This window comes from Rattus norvegicus, chromosome 8, assembly GCF_021556685.1.
Source record: "Rattus norvegicus strain SHRSP/BbbUtx chromosome 8, alternate assembly SHRSP_T2T, whole genome shotgun sequence".
NCBI classification, from domain to species: Eukaryota; Metazoa; Chordata; class Mammalia; order Rodentia; family Muridae; genus Rattus; species Rattus norvegicus.
The window spans coordinates 40,455,498-40,475,569 of NC_141541.1; the positions used below are offsets into that span (position 1 = coordinate 40,455,498).

Below are 20,072 nucleotides of genomic sequence, written 5' to 3' on the forward strand. Positions count from 1 at the left end.
AACTAGTCCTTATTAATGACTAAGCAATGGACAAAAGAAATGAATAAATGAAAATTGGCTGACTGGAAGAATGGTGGTCTGTGTGTAGAAAGCAATGACTAGAGGTTGACAGCTCAGATCCCAGACACACCACACTCTGAGAGCTTGGTGCATTTCATGCTTTATGAGCATGACTATTATGCATGAGAACTTTTTGCTAGCTTTCCAACATTAACAAGGTGATCACATACAGGAGAAGTCCAAGGTGCATGGGTGCTAGGCCACAAGTTCACTCAACTCCCTTACTTGTATGTTTTCTGTATCCCTCTAACAGTAGTAGTTCTCTAACTTCCTAACCCTTACTACTCCCATTACAATGATCCTAGGAAAGAAAGAGACGAAGAAAGAGCAAATGAGGAAAACAGGTCTAATCCAATTAATGCCTTTCCTAATGAACACATTTGTCTTTGTGAGGTATCAATTTGTCAATCCACTCTCAGTTTATACTTAATGTGCAACTACCAGTTAACAACATGGGCTATTGGGCATGGTTCCTATATTGGCCTGATAACATGGACAGGGACCTTGAAACAAAGAAAACATTGTTCTAATAAATATCTTGATAATATTTATGGTTGTCAAATTTGATAGTACTTTCTAACAATGGTGAATCCCATTACATTTTTTTCATAATATATCTATTTTTTCAGGGATGCTGGTTGTAAAGAAACCTCCATTTAGATATTTATAGGAAACTTTTATAGTAAGAAAAGCATGTACCAGCAATCTCATGATGGAAACATAAATTGACATGTTTGAAGATTGCAATAGCTCCATTTGTGTGTTAAGTTTACCAAATCTCTGTGTTGCTTCCCAGACTGTCCTAAAGGTAGCTAATGTTGAATTCTCTACAGTCTTGCCTTCAGTTTAAACTTAATCAACAATAAAGGCCCCTTTCATCCTTCAAAGTATCGCAGACTTTAGTGTATTGCATGACCAGCCTACTCTGAGGTTACCAGACACAATTTCCACTGTAATACAGGAAGTTTCCCTCTGATCATTCCCGACAGTGGGTGGCCAGAATGTCCATAAGCTTCCAGACCCACACTAACAATATCAGGTCTTCTGATAATGAGCCTTAGCTGAGCCCTAACAAAGCTGAGTGTCCTAGCCACAGAATAGAACTTTCTAGACACATTTAAGTTGGAAGCATCATTCCAGCATTTTCAAATCCTGAGATAACTAAGTCATTGAGAATTCACCGTAAATGAGTTAACCCCATCTCATGATGTAAGTTAAATCTTGGAAACTGTGAGAGAAAGTGTATGGGTGTGAGTGTATGAGTGAGTGAGTGTGTGTGTGTGTGTGTGTGTGTGTGTGTGTGTGTGTGTGCATGTGAAAAATGTCAGTGCTAGTTATTCATAATAAGTCACAACCCCAAACCAACAGTGGGCTTGCTTAGTACTCAGTTATTTTCAGAACCTCTAGGCTAAACCCAGCCAACAAATCTCCTCTATACATTATTATATTATATACCTGTATCCTTTTGACTGTTCTTGTTAAGCAGGACTTTTAGGTTCATATGTAGGTTTATGGCATAGGTAAATGATGCATATGTAAATTCTGAGACTTCAAATTTCTCAGATGACAGTAGTACAGGATTTGTGTTGAAATGTATAATAAATCAAGCAGTATGTCTTCTCTCTATCTGTTAGCTGTCACTATCTAGATTCTAGTCACATTCAATAGATAGGAAGGACCCTCTGAGAACATCACTAGAGGCTCATTTGATAAAAAGAATCATCACAGCCATATCTGATTCCCAAAGCAGAGGTCACAGTCATGGTGTTCTCATCCTACTACAGGACTAGTACTTGACTTGCTTTGTCAGAGTCTATATACTATCATGAACCAAGGTCTATTTTTCACTAAGGTGCTAAGACATTAGCTACAGGGAAGCTTAAATGTCTATGTGTTTGCAGCTAGACTCTATGGTTTGTAGAATATTCAATAAAGCATTGCTGACTAAATCTACTGTTTTGTGAATTAGACACACAGTAGGAGCCACAATTATAATGCTGAACTATATAATATGGCAGTGTTTCATAAACATCCCCCTTTTTTCATTATTGGATATTTTTATTTACATTTCAAATGTTATTCCCTTTCCCGGTTTCCTGGCCATAAACCTCCTATACCATCCCCCTCCCTTTCTTCTTTAAGGGTGTTTGCTCTCCCAAACTACCTGACCTTCTTGCCACTCTTGACATTCCCTACACTGGGGGGTCCAGCCTTGGCAGAACCAAGGGTTTCTCCTCTCATTGGTGCCCAACAAGGCCATTCTCTGCTACATATGCAGCTGGAGTCATGGGTCTGTGCATATGTAGTCTATGGGTAGTGGGACAGTCCCTGGGAGCTCTGGTTGGTTGGCATTGTTGTTCTTATGGGGTTGAAAGTCCCTTCAGCTCCTTCAATCCTTTTTATAATTCCTCCAATGGGGACCCGTTCTGATTTCAATGGTTTGCTGCTAGTGTTCGCGTCTGTTTTTGACATGCTTTGGCTAAAGGAGAGAGCTATATCAGGATCCTGTCATCATGCATTTCTTGGCTTGATCAATATTATCTAGTTTTGGTGGCTGTATATATATGGGCTATACACCCAAGTAGGGCAGGCTACCTTGTTGATTTTCTCAAAGAACCAGCTCCTGGTTTTGTTAATTCTTTGCATAACCCTTTTAGTTTCTACTTGGTTGATTTCAGCCCTGAGTTTGATTATTTCTTGCCTTCTACTTTTCTTGGGTGTATTTGCTTCTTTTTGTTCTAGAACTTTTAGATGTACCGTCAAGCTGCTAATGTGTGCTCTCTCCAATTTCTTTTTGGAGGCTCTCAGAGCTATGAGATTTCCTCTTAGCACTGATTTCCTTGCATGCCATAAGGTTGGATAAGTTGTGCCTTCATTTTTATTAAACTCTAAAAAGTTTTTAATTTCTTTCTTTATTTATTCCTTGAGCAAGTTATCATTGAGTAGCATATTGTTTAACTTCCATGTATGTGTGGCTTTCTGTCATTTTTGTTGTTACTGAAGACCAGCCTTAGTCCATGGTGATTTGATAGGATGCATGGGATTATTTCAATCTTCTTGTATCTGTTGAGTCTTGTTCTGTGACTGATTATATAGTCAATTTTGGAGAAGGTACCATGAGGTGCTGAGAAGAAGGTATATTCTTTTGTTTTAGGATGATATGTTCTAGAAATATCTATTAAATCCATTTGGTTCATAACTTCTGTTAGTTTCTCTGTGTCTTTGTTTAGTTTCTGCTTCCAAGATCTGTCCATTGATGAGAGTGGGGTGATGAAATCTCCCACTATTATTATGTGAGGTGGAATGTGTGCTTTGAGATTTAGTCAGGTTTCTTTTATGACTGTAGGTGCCCTTGAGAGATATTCCAGATTGAGGGTTCATCTTGGTGGGATTCTCTTTGATGAATATGAAGTGTCCCTCCTTATCTTTTCTGATAACTTTTGGTAGAAAGTCTATTTTATTAGATATTAGAATGGGTACTCCAGCTTGTTTCTTTGGACATGAGCTTTGTACAAAGATAAGAATGGATCAATTTGAATTCTTCTGCATTCTTCCAATTGAACCACCACCATTTGTTGAAAATCATGCGTTTTTTTCACTGAATGTTTTTATCTTCTTTGTCAAAGATCAAATGAACATAGGTGTGTGGGTTCATTTCTGGGTCTTCAATTCTATTGTGTTGATTTACCTACCTGTACATATCATACAGTTTTTTCTTTTTTCTTTTCTTTTTCTTTTTCAGAGCTGAGGACCAAACCCAGGGCCTTGCGCTTGCTAGGCAAGCGCTCTACCACTGAGCTAAATCCCCAACCCCTACAGTTTTTATCATGATTGCTCTGTAATACAGCTGGCAGTTAGGGATGGTGATTCAGCCAAAGTTCTTTTATTGTTGAGTATATTTTTCACTATCCGGGGTTCTTTGTTATTTCAAATGAATTTGCAAATTGCTCTTTCAAACTCTATGAAAAATTGAGTTGGAATTTTGATGGGTATTGCATTGAATCTGTTGATTGCTTTTGGCTAGATGGCCATTTTTACTATATTAATCTTGCCAATCCAAAAGCATTGGAAATATTTCAGTCTTCTGAGATCGTTTTTGATTTCTTTCTTCAGAGACTTGAAGTTCTTGTCATACAGATCTTTTACTTTCTTAGTTAGAATCAAACCAAGACATTTTATATTATTTGTGACTATCGTGGAGAGTGTCATTTTCCCTTTCTTTCTCAGCCTGTTTATCTTTTGAGGATAGGCTACTGATATGTTTGAGTTAATTTCATATCCAGCCACTTGCTGAAGTTGTTTATCAGCTCTAGGAGTTCTTTGGTAGAATTTTTGGGGTCAGTTACGTATACCATAATATCATCTGCAAATAGTGATATTTTGGCTTCTTCCTTTCCAATTTGTATCACTTTAACCTCTTTTTGTTGTCTAATTGCCCTGGTGTGGGTCTTGAATTCCTGATCTTTCCAAGACTTTTATCATAAAGGGGTAATTTTGTCAAATGCTTTCTCAGCATCTAATGAGATGATCATGTGTTTTTTCCTTTGAGTTTGTTTATATAGTGGATTACATTGATGTACTTCCATATATTGAAGCATCCCTGCATCTCTCGGATGAAGCCTCATTGATCATGGGTGTTCCCCTTCCCATCCTCCCCCCATTACCACCCTCCCCTCAACAATCACATTCACTAGGTGTTCAGTCTTGGCAGGACCAAGGACTTCCCCTTCCACTGGTTCCCTTACTAGGCTATTCATTCCTACCTATACAGTTGGAGCCCAGGGTTAGTCCATGAATTGTCTTCAGGTAGTGGCTTAGGCCCTGGAAGCTCTGGTTGGTTGGCATTGTTGTTCATATGGGGTCTCAATCCCCTTCAAGCTCTTTCAGTCCTTTCTCTGATTCCTTCAACAGGGGTCCCGTTCTCAGTTCAGAGGTTTAATGGTGGCATTTGCCGATGTATTTGCTGTATTCTGGCTGTGTCTCTCAGGAGAGATCTACATCTGGTTCCTGTCAGCCTGCACTTCTTTGCTTCATTCATCTTATCTAGTTTGGTGGCTGTATATGTATGGGCCACATGTGGGGCAGGCTCTGAATGGGTGTTCCTTCTGCCTTTGGTCTAAACTTTGCCTCCCTATTCCCTCCCAAGGGTATTCTTGTCCCCCACCTTTTTTTGTCTTTATTAACTTAAGCATTTCTTATTTACATTTCGACTGTCATTCCCCTTCCGGGTTCCCAGGCCAACATCCCCTAACCCCCCCCTTCCCTTCTATATGGGTTTCCCCTCCCCATCCTCCCCCCATTACCACCCTCCCCCAAACAATCACGTTCACTAGGTGTTCAGCAGTTATTAAAAGTCTTCCAACCAAAAAGAGCCCAGGACCAGATGGGTTTTGTGCTGAATTCTATCAGACCTTCATAGGAAACCTAATATCAATTTTCTCCAAAGTATTCCACAAAATAGAAACAGAAGCAACATTACCTAATGCATTCTTTGAAGCCAGAATTACATTTATACCTAAACCACACAAAGACCCAACAAAGAAAGAGAACTTCAGACCAGTTTCCCTTATGAATATCAGTGCAAAAATACTCAATAAGATTCTTGCAAATCTAAGAACACATCAAATCAATCATCCATCATGATCCAGTCGGCTTCATTCCATGGATGCAGGGATGTTCAATATACAAAAGTCCATCAATGTAATCCACTATATAGACAAACTCAAAGGAAATAAAAAATACATGATGATCTCATTAGATGCTGAGAAAGCTTTTGATAAAATTCAACACCCCATTGTGATAAAACTCTTGGAAAAATCAGGAATTCAAGGACCATACCTTAACATAGAAAAAGCAATATACATCAAACCAGTAGCCAACATCAAGCTAAGTGGAGAGAAACTTGAACCAATCTCACTAAAATCAGGGACTAGACAAGGCCCACTATCTCTCTCTCTCTACCTATTCTATATAGTACTCAAAGTCCTAACCAGAGCAATTAGACAACAGAAAGAGATCAAAGTGATACAAATTTGAAAGGAAAAAGCCAAAATATCACTATTTGCATATGATACTATGGTATACTTAATTGAGTCCAAAAATTCCACCAGAGAATTCCTAGAGCTGATAAACAACTTCAGCAAGTGACTGGATATAAAATTAACTCAAACAAATTAGTATCCTTTCCTCAAAGGATAAACAGGCTGAGAACAAAAGGGGAAATGACACCCTTCGCAATAGTCACAAATAATATAAATTTTAAATAATATAAAATACATTGGTGTAATGCTAATCAAGCAAGTAAAAAATCTGTATGACAAGAACTTCAAGTCTCTGAAGAAAGAAATCAAAGAAAATATCAGAAGATTGAAAGACCTTCTATGCTCATGGATTGGCAGAATTAATATAGAAAAAATGGCTATTTTGCCAAAAGCAATCTACCAATTAAATGCAATCCCCATCAAAATCCCAAATCAATTCTTCATAGAGTTAGAAAGAACAATTTTCAAATTCATTTGGAATAACAGTAAACCCTGGATAGTGAAAACTATCTTCAACAATAAAAGTACTTCTGGGGGAATAACCATCACTAACCTCCAGGTGTATTATAGAGCAATCGTGGTAAAACTATATGGTTTTGGTACAGACACACACAGGTAGATCAATGGAATAGAATTGAAGACCCAGAAATAAATCCACATACTTATGGTCACTTGATATTTAACAAAGGAGCTAAAACCATCAAGTGGAAAGATGACAGCATTTTCAACAAGTGGTGTGGTTCAACTGGAGCTCAGAATGTAGAACAATGCAAATCAAGCTATTCTTATTGTCTTGTACAAAGGTCAAGTCTAAGTGTGTTGTGGTCTTCCACATAAAACCTGGTAGCTAAAACTAGTAGAAGAGAGAATGGATAAGAGCCTTGAGCATATAGGTACAGGGAATAATTTCCTGAACATTACACCAGTGGCCTATGCTCTAAGATCAAGAATTGACAAATGGGACCTCATAAAATTGCAAAGCTTCTGTAAGACAAAAGACACTATCAATAGGACAAAACAGCAACCAACAGATTTGGAAAAGATCTTTATGAATTCTACATCTGATAGATGACTAATATCCAATATGTGCAAAGAAATCAAGAAGTTAGACTCCAGAGAATCAAATAACCCTATTTAAGAATGGGCTACAGAGCTAAACAAAGAATTCTCAACTGAGGAATATTGAATGGCTGAGAAACACCTATAGAAATGTTTAGTATCCTTAGTCATCAGGGAAATGCAAATAAAAACATCTCTGAGATTCTACTTCACACCAGTGCAAATGGCTCCAATCAAAAACTCAGGTGACAGTAAATGCTTGCGAGGATGTGGAGTAAGAAGAAACTCCTCCATTTTTTGTGGGATTGCAAGCTGCTACAACCATTCTGGAAATCAGTCTCGTGGTTCCTCAGATAATTGGACAAAGTACTACCTGAAGACCCAGCTCTACCACTCCTGTGCATATACCCAAAAGATGCTCCAACATATAACAAGGACACATCCTTCACTGTTTACATAGCAGCTCTATGTATTATAGCTAGAAACTTGAAAGAACCCAGATGTTCTTCAACAGAGGAATGGATTCAAAGCATGTGGTACATTTACACAATGGAGTGCTACTGTAATATTAAGAACAGTGCCTTCATGAAATTTTTAGGCAAATCGATGGAACTTGAAAATATCTTCCTGAGTCCTCACTCATAAACCCAATCATAAAAAACACCTATGATATTCACTCACTGATAATTGGATATTAGCCCAAAAATTGGAATACCAAAGATACAATCCACAAACCCCATGAAGCTCAAAACTAAGGAGGACCAAAGTGTGAATGTTTCAGATCTCCTAGAAGGGGGAACAAAAATACAGGAGGAGATATGGAGATGTGTGGAGCAAAGACTGAAGGAAACAAGATCCAGAGACTGCCCTACTTGCAAGATCCATCCCATATACAGCACCAAACCCAGGCAATATTGTGGATGTCAAGAAGTGCATGCTGACAAGAGCCTGGCATAGTTGTGTCCTGAGAGGCTCTGCCAGAGCTTGATAAAAACAGAGGGGGATGCTAGCATCTAACCTTTGAACTGAGAACGTGGTCCCCAATGGAGAGGTTAGAGGAAGGACTAAAGTAAGTGAAGGGGTTTTCAACCTCACAGGATAAACACAATATCAACCAAACAGAACCCCCAGAGCTCTTACTGTCTAAACCACCATCCCAAGAGAACACAGGGATGGACCTATGACTCCATCTGCATATGTCATAAAAGATGGGCTTGTCAGCCATCAATGGGAAAAGAGGCCCTTGGTCCTGCCAAGGCTAGATGTCCCAGTGTATGGGAATGTCCCAGTATGAGGGAGGTGGGAGGGAGGGAGTGTGTGCATTAGTGAGCACTCTCATAGAAGCAGGAGGAGGGGTGCGGGATATTGGGTTTCTGGAGGGGAAACCAGCAAAGGTGATACCATTTAAAATGTAATTTAAAAATGGAATAAAAGAAAAAAGAAAAATTAAGAACAAAAATATAATCTTGATATCCTAGAATATAAATCTAGATTTGCAGATTTTTTCACTTATTCAAAAAGAAATTCAACACAATGAAAGTCAAGAGAAATGAATTTATTTTTAACATTTTTACAGAAACGTAAAATTTTTCTTTCTTTAAATATTATTCATGATAAATATATAATTGAATGCTGTAAAACAATATACTAATTATATTCTTTGCATTTGGATTGCTCCTTTTGAAGGAAAAAGAATGAAGAAATGATTCAGAACAATAGAAATTTAACATCAAATAAGCAGAAAACACTACGTACTAGGAATATAAGATGTTAGTAAAATTTTGCTAACTGAAAAAAAAAATGTTTAAACTAGAAACCAGGTAGTTCGTCAACCAGATTGACTTAGTGATTGTGAGGGATAGATAAATGCAAGACAAGCAAGACTGGTGGTAATTTTCACATATGAACAAAGAAGGTGTAGGAAATGAGGATGAATGGAGTATGTTTGGTGTCTGATGCTGGGTAGGAAGGAGTCAGTATCCAAGATAGAGGAAAAGAAGGATGCTTAGAATTTATAAGAGTTGCTCCCTCTGGAAAGGGGATACAATTTAAAATGTAAATGAATAAAATGATTAATTAAAACAAAACAATAACAGAAATGAACTGCCCCATCTTCAGCAGATTGTGTATGGAGGGGGATCCAGCAGGCACACAAGGGAAAATGAAGCAAGTGAAGGAGCTGGTCATCAATTAGCACATGTGTTCACTTTCCTTTATATTTATTGCAGAAGTCTTGACTTTTGCAACAAAAAGTTGAAATTTTTAGATGAAAATAACTCTCTTCTGAAGCCTTACAAGATTTAGAACACTCCAGCATAGTGTGGTTGTAGAGAAACCCACCTGGAAAAGAACATTGATATTTAATGTAAGAAAATAATATTTGAAATTCAGTGTATGAGAGTCTTTGGTATCCACACAAGCCTGCTCTTCCACAGGAAACACCACTTCCTTGAAAGACTCCCTTGTGGATTCCATATTAGCATTACCTCTTGCATTGAAAAGATAGATGTCCCTGGTTCTGCATGCACCGCCGTCCTCCATGGTGCATTTACCTTCACTTTCTACACACTTGCCATTCACAAACATGTGGCAGGACATGCATATTCTTTCTTGGGCTAGAAAAAAGAGATAAAATGAGCGATTCCAGGGTTGATTGAGCTAGGACCAACAAGGGTAAGAACAGTTAAGAAATAAGGCATGGCAGCAGCTCTCTGCTCCCAAACCCCGTGGGAGAGAGACCTCACCGCCTGATCAAGTGGGCACTCCTGAGGCTGCAGAGCGGAGGAGACCACCAACACTGCCCACCCCTGCCCACATCCCTGGCCCAAGAGGCAACTGTATAAGGCCTCTGGGTTCCCGTAGGGGAGGGCCCGGGAGCGGCAGGACCCCTGCGCCTGAGACACTGCCGGAACCTGAAGGAAACAGACCGGATAAACAGTTCTCTGCAACCAAATCCCGTGGGAGGGAGAGCTGAACCTTCAGAGAGGCGGACACGCCTGGGAAACCAGAAGAGACTGCACTCTGTGCACATCCAGGCGCCAGAGGAAAACACCAAACGTCATCTGAAACCCTGGTGCACGGAGGCTCCCGGAAGGAGCGGCACAGATCTTCCCGGTTGCTGCCACAGCGGAGAGGACTTAGGCAGTACCCCACGAGCAAACTTGAGCCTTGGAACCGCAGGTAGGACCAACTTTTCCCCTGCAAGAAACCTGCCTGGTGAACACAAGACACAGGCCCACAGGAACAGCTGAAGACCTGTAGAGAGGAAAAACTACACGCCCGAAAGCAGAACACTCTGTCCCCATAACTGGCTGAAAGAAAACAGGAAAACAGGTCTACAGCACTCCTGACACACAGGTTATAGGACAGTCTAGCCACTGTCAGAAATAGCAGAACAAAGTAACACTAGAGATAATCTGATGGCGAGAGGCAAGCGCAGGAACCCAAGCAACAGAAACCAAGACTACATGGCATCATCGGAGCCCAATTCTCCCACCAAAGCAAACACGGAATATCCAAACACACCAGAAAAGCAAGACCTAGTTTCAAAATCATATTTGATCATGATGCTGGAGGACTTCAAGAAAGACATAAAGAACTCCCTTAGAGAACAAGTAGAAGCCTACAGAGAGGAATCGCAAAAATCCCTGAAAGAATTCCAGGAAAACACAATCAAACAGTTGAAGGAATTAAAAATGGAAATAGAAGCAATCAAGAAAGAACACATGGAAACAACCCTGGATATAGAAAACCAAAAGAAGAGACAAGGAGCTGTAGATACAAGCTTCACCAACAGAATACAAGAGATGGAAGAGAGAATCTCAGGAGCAGAAGATTCCATAGAAATCATTGACTCAACTGTCAAAGATAATGTAAAGCGGAAAAAGCTACTGGTCCAAAACATACAGGAAATCCAGGACTCAATGAGAAGATCAAACCTAAGGATAATAGGTATAGAAGAGAGTGAAGACTCCCAGCTCAAAGGACCAGTAAATATCTTCAACAAAATCATAGAAGAAAACTTCCCTAACCTAAAAAAAGAGATACCCATAGGCATACAAGAAGCCTACAGAACTCCAAATAGATTGGACCAGAAAAGAAAAACCTCCCGTCACATAATTGTCAAAACACCAAACGCACAAAATAAAGAAAGAATATTAAAAGCAGTAAGGGAAAAAGGTCAAGTAACATATAAAGGCAGACCTATCAGAATCACACCAGACTTTTCGCCAGAAACTATGAAGGCCAGAAGATCCTGGACAGATGTCATACAGACCCTAAGAGAACACAAATGCCAGCCCAGGTTGCTGTATCCTGCAAAACTCTCAATTAACATAGATGGAGAAACCAAGATATTCCATGACAAAACCAAATTTACACAATATCTTTCTACAAGTCCAGCACTACAAAGGATAATAAAGGGTAAAGCCCAACATAAGGAGGCAAGCTATACCCTAGAAGCAAGAAACTAATCATCTTGGCAACAAAACAAAGAGAATGAAAGCACACAAACATAACCTCACTTCCAAATATGAATATAACGGGAAGCAATAATCACTATTCCTTAATATCTCTCAATATCAATGGCCTCAACTCCCCAATAAAAAGACATAGATTAACAAACTGGATACGCAACGAGGACCCTGCATTCTGCTGCCTACAGGAAACACACCTCAGAGACAAAGACAGACATTACCTCAGAGTGAAAGGCTGGAAAACAATTTTCCAAGCAAATGGTCAGAAGAAGCAAGCTGGAGTAGCCATTCTAATATCAAATAAAATCAATTTTCAACTAAAAGTCATCAAAAAAGATAAGGAAGGACACTTCATATTCATCAAAGGAAAAATCCACCAAGATGAACTCTCAATCCTAAATATCTATGCCCCAAATACAAGGGCACCTACATATGTAAAAGAAACCTTACTAAAGCTCAAAACACACATTGCACCTCACACAATAATAGTGGGAGATTTCAACACCCCACTCTCATCAATGGACAGATCATGGAAACAGAAATTAAACAGAGATGTAGACAGACTAAGAGAAGTCATGAGCCAAATGGACTTAACGGATATTTATAGAACATTCTATCCTAAAGCAAAAGGATATACCTTCTTCTCAGCTCCTCATGGTACTTTCTCCAAAATTGACCATATAATTGGTCAAAAAACGGGCCTCAACAGGTACAGAAAGATAGAAATAATCCCATGCGTGCTATCGGACCACCACGGCCTAAAACTGGTCTTCAATAACAATAAGGGAAGAATGCCCACATATACGTGGAAATTGAACAATGCTCTACTCAATGATAACCTGGTCAAGGAAGAAATAAAGAAAGAAATTAAAAACTTTTTAGAATTTAATGAAAATGAAGGTACAACATACCCAAACTTATGGGACACAATGAAAGCTGTGCTAAGAGGAAAACTCATAGCGCTGAGTGCCTGCAGAAAGAAACAGGAAAGAGCATATGTCAGCAGCTTGACAGCACACCTAAAAGCTCTAGAACAAAAAGAAGCAAATACACCCAGGAGGAGTAGAAGGCAGGAAATAATCAAACTCAGAGCTGAAATCAACCAAGTAGAAACAAAAAGGACCATAGAAAGAATCAACAGAACCAAAAGTTGGTTCTTTGAGAAAATCAACAAGATAGATAAACCCTTAGCCAGACTAACGAGAGGACACAGAGAGTGCGTCCAAATTAACAAAATCAGAAATGAAAAGGGAGACATAACAACAGATTCAGAGGAAATTCAAAAAATCATCAGATCTTACTATAAAAACCTATATTCAACAAAACTTGAAAATCTTCAAGAAATGGACAATTTCCTAGACAGATACCAGGTATCGAAGTTAAATCAGGAACAGATAAACCAGTTAAACAACCCCATAACTCCTAAGGAAATAGAAGCAGTCATTAAAGGTCTCCCAACCAAAAAGAGCCCAGGTCCAGACGGGTTTAGTGCAGAATTCTATCAAACCTTCATAGAAGACCTTATACCAATATTATCCAAACTATTCCACAAAATTGAAACAGATGGAGCCCTACCGAATTCCTTCTACGAAGCCACAATTACTCTTATACCTAAACCACACAAAGACCCAACAAAGAAAGAGAACTTCAGACCAATTTCCCTTATGAATATCGACGCAAAAATACTCAATAAAATTCTGGCAAACCGAATTCAAGAGCACATCAAAACAATCATCCACCATGATCAAGTAGGCTTCATCCCAGGCATGCAGGGATGGTTTAATATACGGAAAACCATCAACGTGATCCATTATATAAACAAACTGAAAGAACAGAACCACATGATCATTTCATTAGATGCTGAGAAAGCATTTGACAAAATTCAACACCCCTTCATGATAAAAGTCCTGGAAAGAATAGGTATTCAAGGCCCATACCTAAACATAGTAAAAGCCATATACAGCAAACCAGTTGCTAACATTAAACTAAATGGAGAGAAACTTGAAGCAATCCCACTAAAATCAGGGACTAGACAAGGCTACCCACTCTCTCCCTACTTATTCAATATAGTTCTTGAAGTTCTAGCCAGAGCAATCAGACAACAAAAGGAGATCAAGGGGATACAGATCGGAAAAGAAGAGGTCAAAATATCACTATTTGCAGACGACATGACAGTATATTTAAGTGATCCCAAAAGTTCCACCAGAGAACTACTAAAGCTGATAAACAACTTCAGCAAAGTGGCTGGGTATAAAATTAACTCAAATAAATCAGTTGCCTTCCTCTATACAAAAGAGAAACAAGCCGAGAAAGAAATTAGGGAAACGACACCCTTCATAATAGACCCAAATAATATAAAGTACCTCGGTGTGACTTTAACCAAGCAAGTAAAAGATCTGTACAATAAGAACTTCAAGACACTGAGGAAAGAAATTGAAGAAGACCTCAGAAGATGGAAAGATCTCCCATGCTCATGGATTGGCAGGATTAATATAGTAAAAATGGCCATTTTACCAAAAGCAATCTACAGATTCAATGCAATCCCCATCAAAATACCAATCCAATTCTTCAAAGAGTTAGACAGAACAATTTGCAAATTCATCTGGAATAACAAAAAACCCAGGATAGCTAAAGCTATCCTCAACAATAAGAGGACTTCAGGGGGAATCACTATCCCTGAACTCAAGCAGTATTACAGAGCAATAGTGATAAAAACTGCATGGTATTGGTACAGAGACAGACAGATAGACCAATGGAATAGAATTGAAGACCAAGAAATGAACCCACACACCTATGGTCACTTGATTTTTGACAAAGGAGCCAAAACCATCCAATGGAAAAAAGATAGCATTTTCAGCAAATGGTGCTGGTTCAACTGGAGGTCAACATGTAGAAGAATGCAGATCGATCCATGCTTATCACCCTGTACAAAGCTTAAGTCCAAGTGGATCAAGGACCTCCACATCAAACCAGACACACTCAAACTAATAGAAGAAAAACTAGGGAAGCATCTGGAACACATGGGTACTGGAAAAAATTTCCTGAACAAAACACCAATGGCTTATGCTCTAAGATCAAGTATCGACAAATGGGATCTCATAAAACTGCAAAGCTTCTGTAAGGCAAAGGACACTGTGGTTAGGACAAAACGGCAACCAACAGATTGGGAAAAGATCTTTACCAATCCTATAACAGATAGAGGCCTTATATCCAAAATATACAAAGAACTCAAGAAGTTAGACCGCAGGGAAACAAATAACCCTATTAAAAAATGGGGTTCAGAGCTGAACAAAGAATTCACAGCTGAGGAATGCCGAATGGCTGAGAAACACCTAAAGAAATGTTCAACATCTTTAGTCATAAGGGAAATGCAAATCAAAACAACCCTGAGATTTCACCTCACACCAGTGAGAATGGCTAAGATCAAAAACTCAGGTGACAGCAGATGCTGGCGAGGATGTGGAGAAAGAGGAACACTTCTCCATTGCTGGTGGGATTGCAGACTGGTAAAACCATTCTGGAAATCAGTCTGGAGGTTCCTCAGAAAATTGGACATTGAACTGCCTGAGGATCCAGCTATACCTCTCTTGGGCATATACCCAAAAGATGCCTCAACATATAAAAGAGACACGTGCTCCACTATGTTCATCGCAGCCTTATTTATAATAGCCAGAAACTGGAAAGAACCCCGATGCCCTTCAACCGAGGAATGGATACAGAAAATGTGGTACATCTACACAATGGAATATTACTCAGCTATGAAAAACAACGAGTTTATGAAATTCGTAGGCAAATGGTTGGAACTGGAAAATATCATCCTGAGTGAGCTAACCCACTCACAGAAAGACATAAATGGTATGCACTCATTGATAAGTGGCTATTAGCCCAAATGCTTGAATTACCCTAGATCCCTAGAACAAAGGAAACTCAAGACGGATGATCAAAATGTGAATGCTTCACTCCTTCTTTAAATGAGGAAAAAGAATACCCTTGGCAGGGAAGGGAGAGGCAAAGATTAAAACAGAGACTGAAGGAACACCCATTCAGAGCCTGCCCCACAGGTGGCCCATACATATACAGCCACCCAATTAGACAAGATGGATGAAGCAAAGAAGTGCAGACCGACAGGAGCCGGATGTAGATCGCTCCTGAGAGACACAGCCAGAATACAGCAAATACAGAGGCGAATGCCAGCAGCAAACCACTGAACTGAGAATAGGTCCCCCGTTGAAGGAATCAGAGAAAGAACTGGAAGAGCTTGAAGGTGCTCGAGACCCCAAAAGTACAACAATGTCAAGCAACCAGAGCTTCCAGGGACTAAGCCACTACCTAAAGACTATACATGGACTGACCCTGGACTCTGTCCCCATAGGTAGCAATGAATATCCTAGTAAGAGCACCAGTGGAAGGGGAAGCCCTGGGTCCTGCTAAGACTGAACCCCCAGTGAACTAGACTATGCGGGGAGGGTGGCAATGGGGGGAGGTTTGGGAGGGGAACACCCACAAGGAAGGGGAGGGGGGAGGGTGATGTCTGTCCGGAAACCGGGAAAGGGAATAACACTTGAAATGTATATAAGAAATACTCAAGATAATAAAAAAAAAAAATAAAAAAAAAATAAAGGGTCCTGTCAGGTTACACAGACAGTGGTGTGGAACGTGGTGGCAGAAAGCTGCCTTAAGGTACAGCATGACTAGCAAATCCAGGGCAAGCAAAATGAGAGTCAGCACTGCAAAGAGCTCATGAGAAACAGCATTTAATGCCTAGTGTTTGATAAAGAGCATTTTCTACCTATTTCTACCTTCTGTAAGAGCATTCGGAGTCCAACTCTCCTGTTCCTCAGAGCCCGTGGCCAGGCTTCATTTGCCTCAGTCTTAGTTTTACCATTATGAGTTGATATTCTTCTGTCCTGCCCTCATGGACACTCCAATTTTGTGCTTATTTTGTGAGCCACAGTTGACATTGCATTCCTTTGGTGGTTTGTTAATGTTTGTTAATGTAAAGGGACGGACCATTGAGTCTCAGTAAAGAGGAATGACTCGGGTGCCCAGAGACATGCCTGCCTGCCTGTCTGTGGACAAAAATGATTATTGCTTTCCTTCCTGCATCAGCTGTGTTCTCTAGTTAACATTAATTCTGCTCATTTGGTGTAAAACAGCAAAGTGGGAAACACACCAAATTTGTCAGGCTAATAAACTTAAAAGGACAGTAAAAAAAAAAAAAATAACAAGTATCAGCTTTTAGACTGAGAGCCTACTCCCTTTGTCCTGTATCAATAGGCAATAAATCAGGAGCCTAGTAACCCCAAAAGCAGTTGATTCAAGAAATCTTCTCTGGAAAAATATCTGGATATGCAAGGACTGTTGACATTTATGGAGCACAACAAAAGTCAGGAGGCTGAATTTTTGCTCTAACACAAAGTCCTGCCTTTACATAGTGATTCCATTCAATATTTAAAAAGGGAATTCAAGCAGAAATAAGCATCCAAGGATTACCAGTCACATGAAAAGGGCATCAAAAGTGAAGGGAAAAAAACAAAATAAATAGAAGAGAAGCAAGTCAAAGGAATAAGACCATTCAAAAAGTGAAAAGTGAGAAGGTGCCCAAGAAAATACAATATTCTTTCCCTGTCTCTGTCTCTCTCTTTTCTAGACAGGGTTTCTCTGTGTAGCCCTGACTGTCCTGGAACTCATTCTGTAAACCAGGCTGGCCTCAAACTCAGAGATCTGCCTGCCTCCTGGTTTATATTCATGCATCTATATTAAACAAAAGATGGGCAATTTTTATATAACTTAATTTATTGGTAATTTTCTGACTAGTTCTTTTCTGTATTGTTTTTGGTGGTAGGTAATGCACAAAAATGTAATTGACAGTGAAAATGTAAAGCCCTAAGTGAAGTTCCTCAGTTTTAAAATGACCATTCTAACTGCATAGAAATTCAGATATCCCAAAAGATGACTCAGCAGTTAAGGGCACTTGTTGCTCTTGCAGAGGACACATGTTTGGCTCTCAGCACCCACATGGTGGCTCACAACCATCTGTATCTCCAGTTCCAGGGAACGTACTACCCTTTTCTGACCTCTGTGGGTACCAGGCTTGTGTGTGTTATACATATGCACATGCAGGCAAAACGCTCATTTAATAAAATAAATATAAAATCACTGCTATAATTAGAGTTTGGGACTGGACTGGTCAAGTGTTTGAAAGACTGCCTTAATCTAGCTGTGAGATGATTTTATTTGTGAGTTCATGCCAATAAAGTGGTTTTATTAAAAATGAGTTAATTGGGAAATTTTCTAAAGAAATTAGGTTGTACTTGTTAACAGATCAAATACCCTGGTGACCAATGTCTATATTTAATTATCAGGGTGGCACTGCTTGGAGTATATAATATTTAGGCGCGTCGTTGCTTAAGGATGGTAGTCACAATCCACCCAGGAGCACATCAGCACAAGTCCTTGAAAAGGTCAGCACTATTAGCAGTTTTACTTTGGAGAGTAGCATCTAGGTAAAGTCTTACACCATGGCTAAACAGAAAGAAGACTTTCTGTTAATTCAGCTTCTAATTCTGAAGCAAAATTCTGTTCTCTCCTTGTACCTCGGGGATTGATATCAGGTTATCAGGCTTGACAGCATTGCCTTTATCCAGTGAGCCAGGTCTTAAATAATTTGACTTCCAAAATTGCATTTTTTTTCACCTCGATGGTTCTGCTTACAAGTAATAGAAATGTCATTATATTTTGTTGCTTATTTTGTATGGTTTAAACCCAAATGAAAAGCATATTGAGTAAAATGGGGCACTTGCTGCTTATATCCACTCTGCAAACTTTTGTATAATATTTGGATGGAATTGAGACATGCATGTGTACACATGTCATGGGTGCATAGGGTTTTAAATGTAACAGAATCCTCTTGAAATAATCGGTGTTTATAAAGTGATCATTTAAAAGACATTAGCATAAACAGATATTTAAATGGACCTTAACTTTGTTAGAATTAAGTTTCCTGAGTAGCCAAGGGCCTGACAAAATCAGCAGAAAATAAATTATCTTTATTTAAAAAAAAAAGAAATAAGGCATCACAACAAATAATTATGATAACCTAGGTCTAAAAATATCCTTAGATTTCTTTCATAGGACTTTACCACTATGCATTTCATTGATCCATGGATCTGAATTCCATTAATCATAAAAAAGCTTCTGTGCTTTTAATAGGTAAAATTGTGGTGTGTTAAATATTTCACATAAAAGCTGCTTTTACAAAAGGGACTCATTAGAGTTGGAGAGGCAGCTCAGTGCTTACAAGCAGTTACTGCTCCTACAGAGAACTTGACTTTGAGTCTTAGCACTCAGGTCAGGCAGCTCACAAATGCTTGTGACTCCAGATTCAGAGGATCCAAAGTCTTCAGGACTCTGGGGGCACCTGCACTCATGTGTATAACTGCACACAAACGTGCACATACACAACTTTAAAATGAATAAAAATACTAAAAATATGCTTTTTGCCTGCTGATATGAACAAGACTGGGGAAAGGCAATGTGACTGGGCAAATCAAATATACATCTCACATTTGAACAACATTGAAATTTAAATTTTTACTCCTTAAAACCTGTAAGCAACCCTGGCTCCAGCTGCATATGTAGCTGAAGATGGCCTTGGCAGGCATCAATGGAAGGAGAGGCCTTCAGTCCTGTGAAGGCTCCATGCCCCATTGTAGGTGAATGTCCAGGTGGGGAGTTGGGAAGGAGTAGGTGGGTGGTTGGGTGAGCACCCTCATAGAAGCAGGGTGAGCAAGGATTGGATAGGAGGTTTCTGGAGGGGAAACCAGAAAAGGGTATAACATTTGAAATGTAAATAAAGAAAATATCCAATAAAATAAAAGAAAAAGTAAAACCTATCCAAAATCCCATAGTACCAGTTCAGTTTGGTACTATTTGTTTGCTCAGGGCAAAAATCCTGACCTTAAACTCCCTCTGCTCCCAGCATATTACTATCCCAGTCATTCAAGCCACCATCTTAAGTTTACTGTCAGCTATGTGGAGCTCCTGACTTCACCCCTGTTTCAGCCTCTGAAGACTCATTCTCACCTTGGATCAACAGAAGAACAAAAGCTCCTAGCAGCAGGAGCAGGAGCAGGAGCTTGCCCATCTCAGTCTGAGTTTGCAGAAGACACAGCAGAGCACTGGCAGCAAGTACCTAGAATGGGTCAGGGTAGATGAGAGCAGACTGTAGACTCTTCTCTGAGCTGCTCCTGGGATGTGGGCAGGAGCTTCCTGACACACCTGTTCATGGGTGTTTTGCCAATATCCAGGCTCAGGAAAGTGTCTCATAGAACCAGCTCCCTCAGAGCTTCAAAGAGCACAGGATGTCCATGGATTGGTCTCACACTCCTTCATAGGCAAAGCTCTGTTGTTCACTTCTTTCTAATATTCCTAAGGT

General features: G+C 39.6%; 1 protein-coding gene across 1 annotated transcript; it reads right to left on the reverse strand.

Moving 5' to 3' along the window:
- Positions 1–9,363: 9,363 nt before the first annotated feature.
- Pate-f (prostate and testis expressed protein F) lies at positions 9,364–19,781 on the reverse strand. Its single transcript, NM_001267780.1, is given in 3 exon segments — positions 9,364–9,500; positions 9,647–9,775; positions 19,721–19,781. Coding segments are annotated over 3 exon segments (327 nt in total).
- Positions 19,782–20,072: the final 291 nt, after the last annotated feature.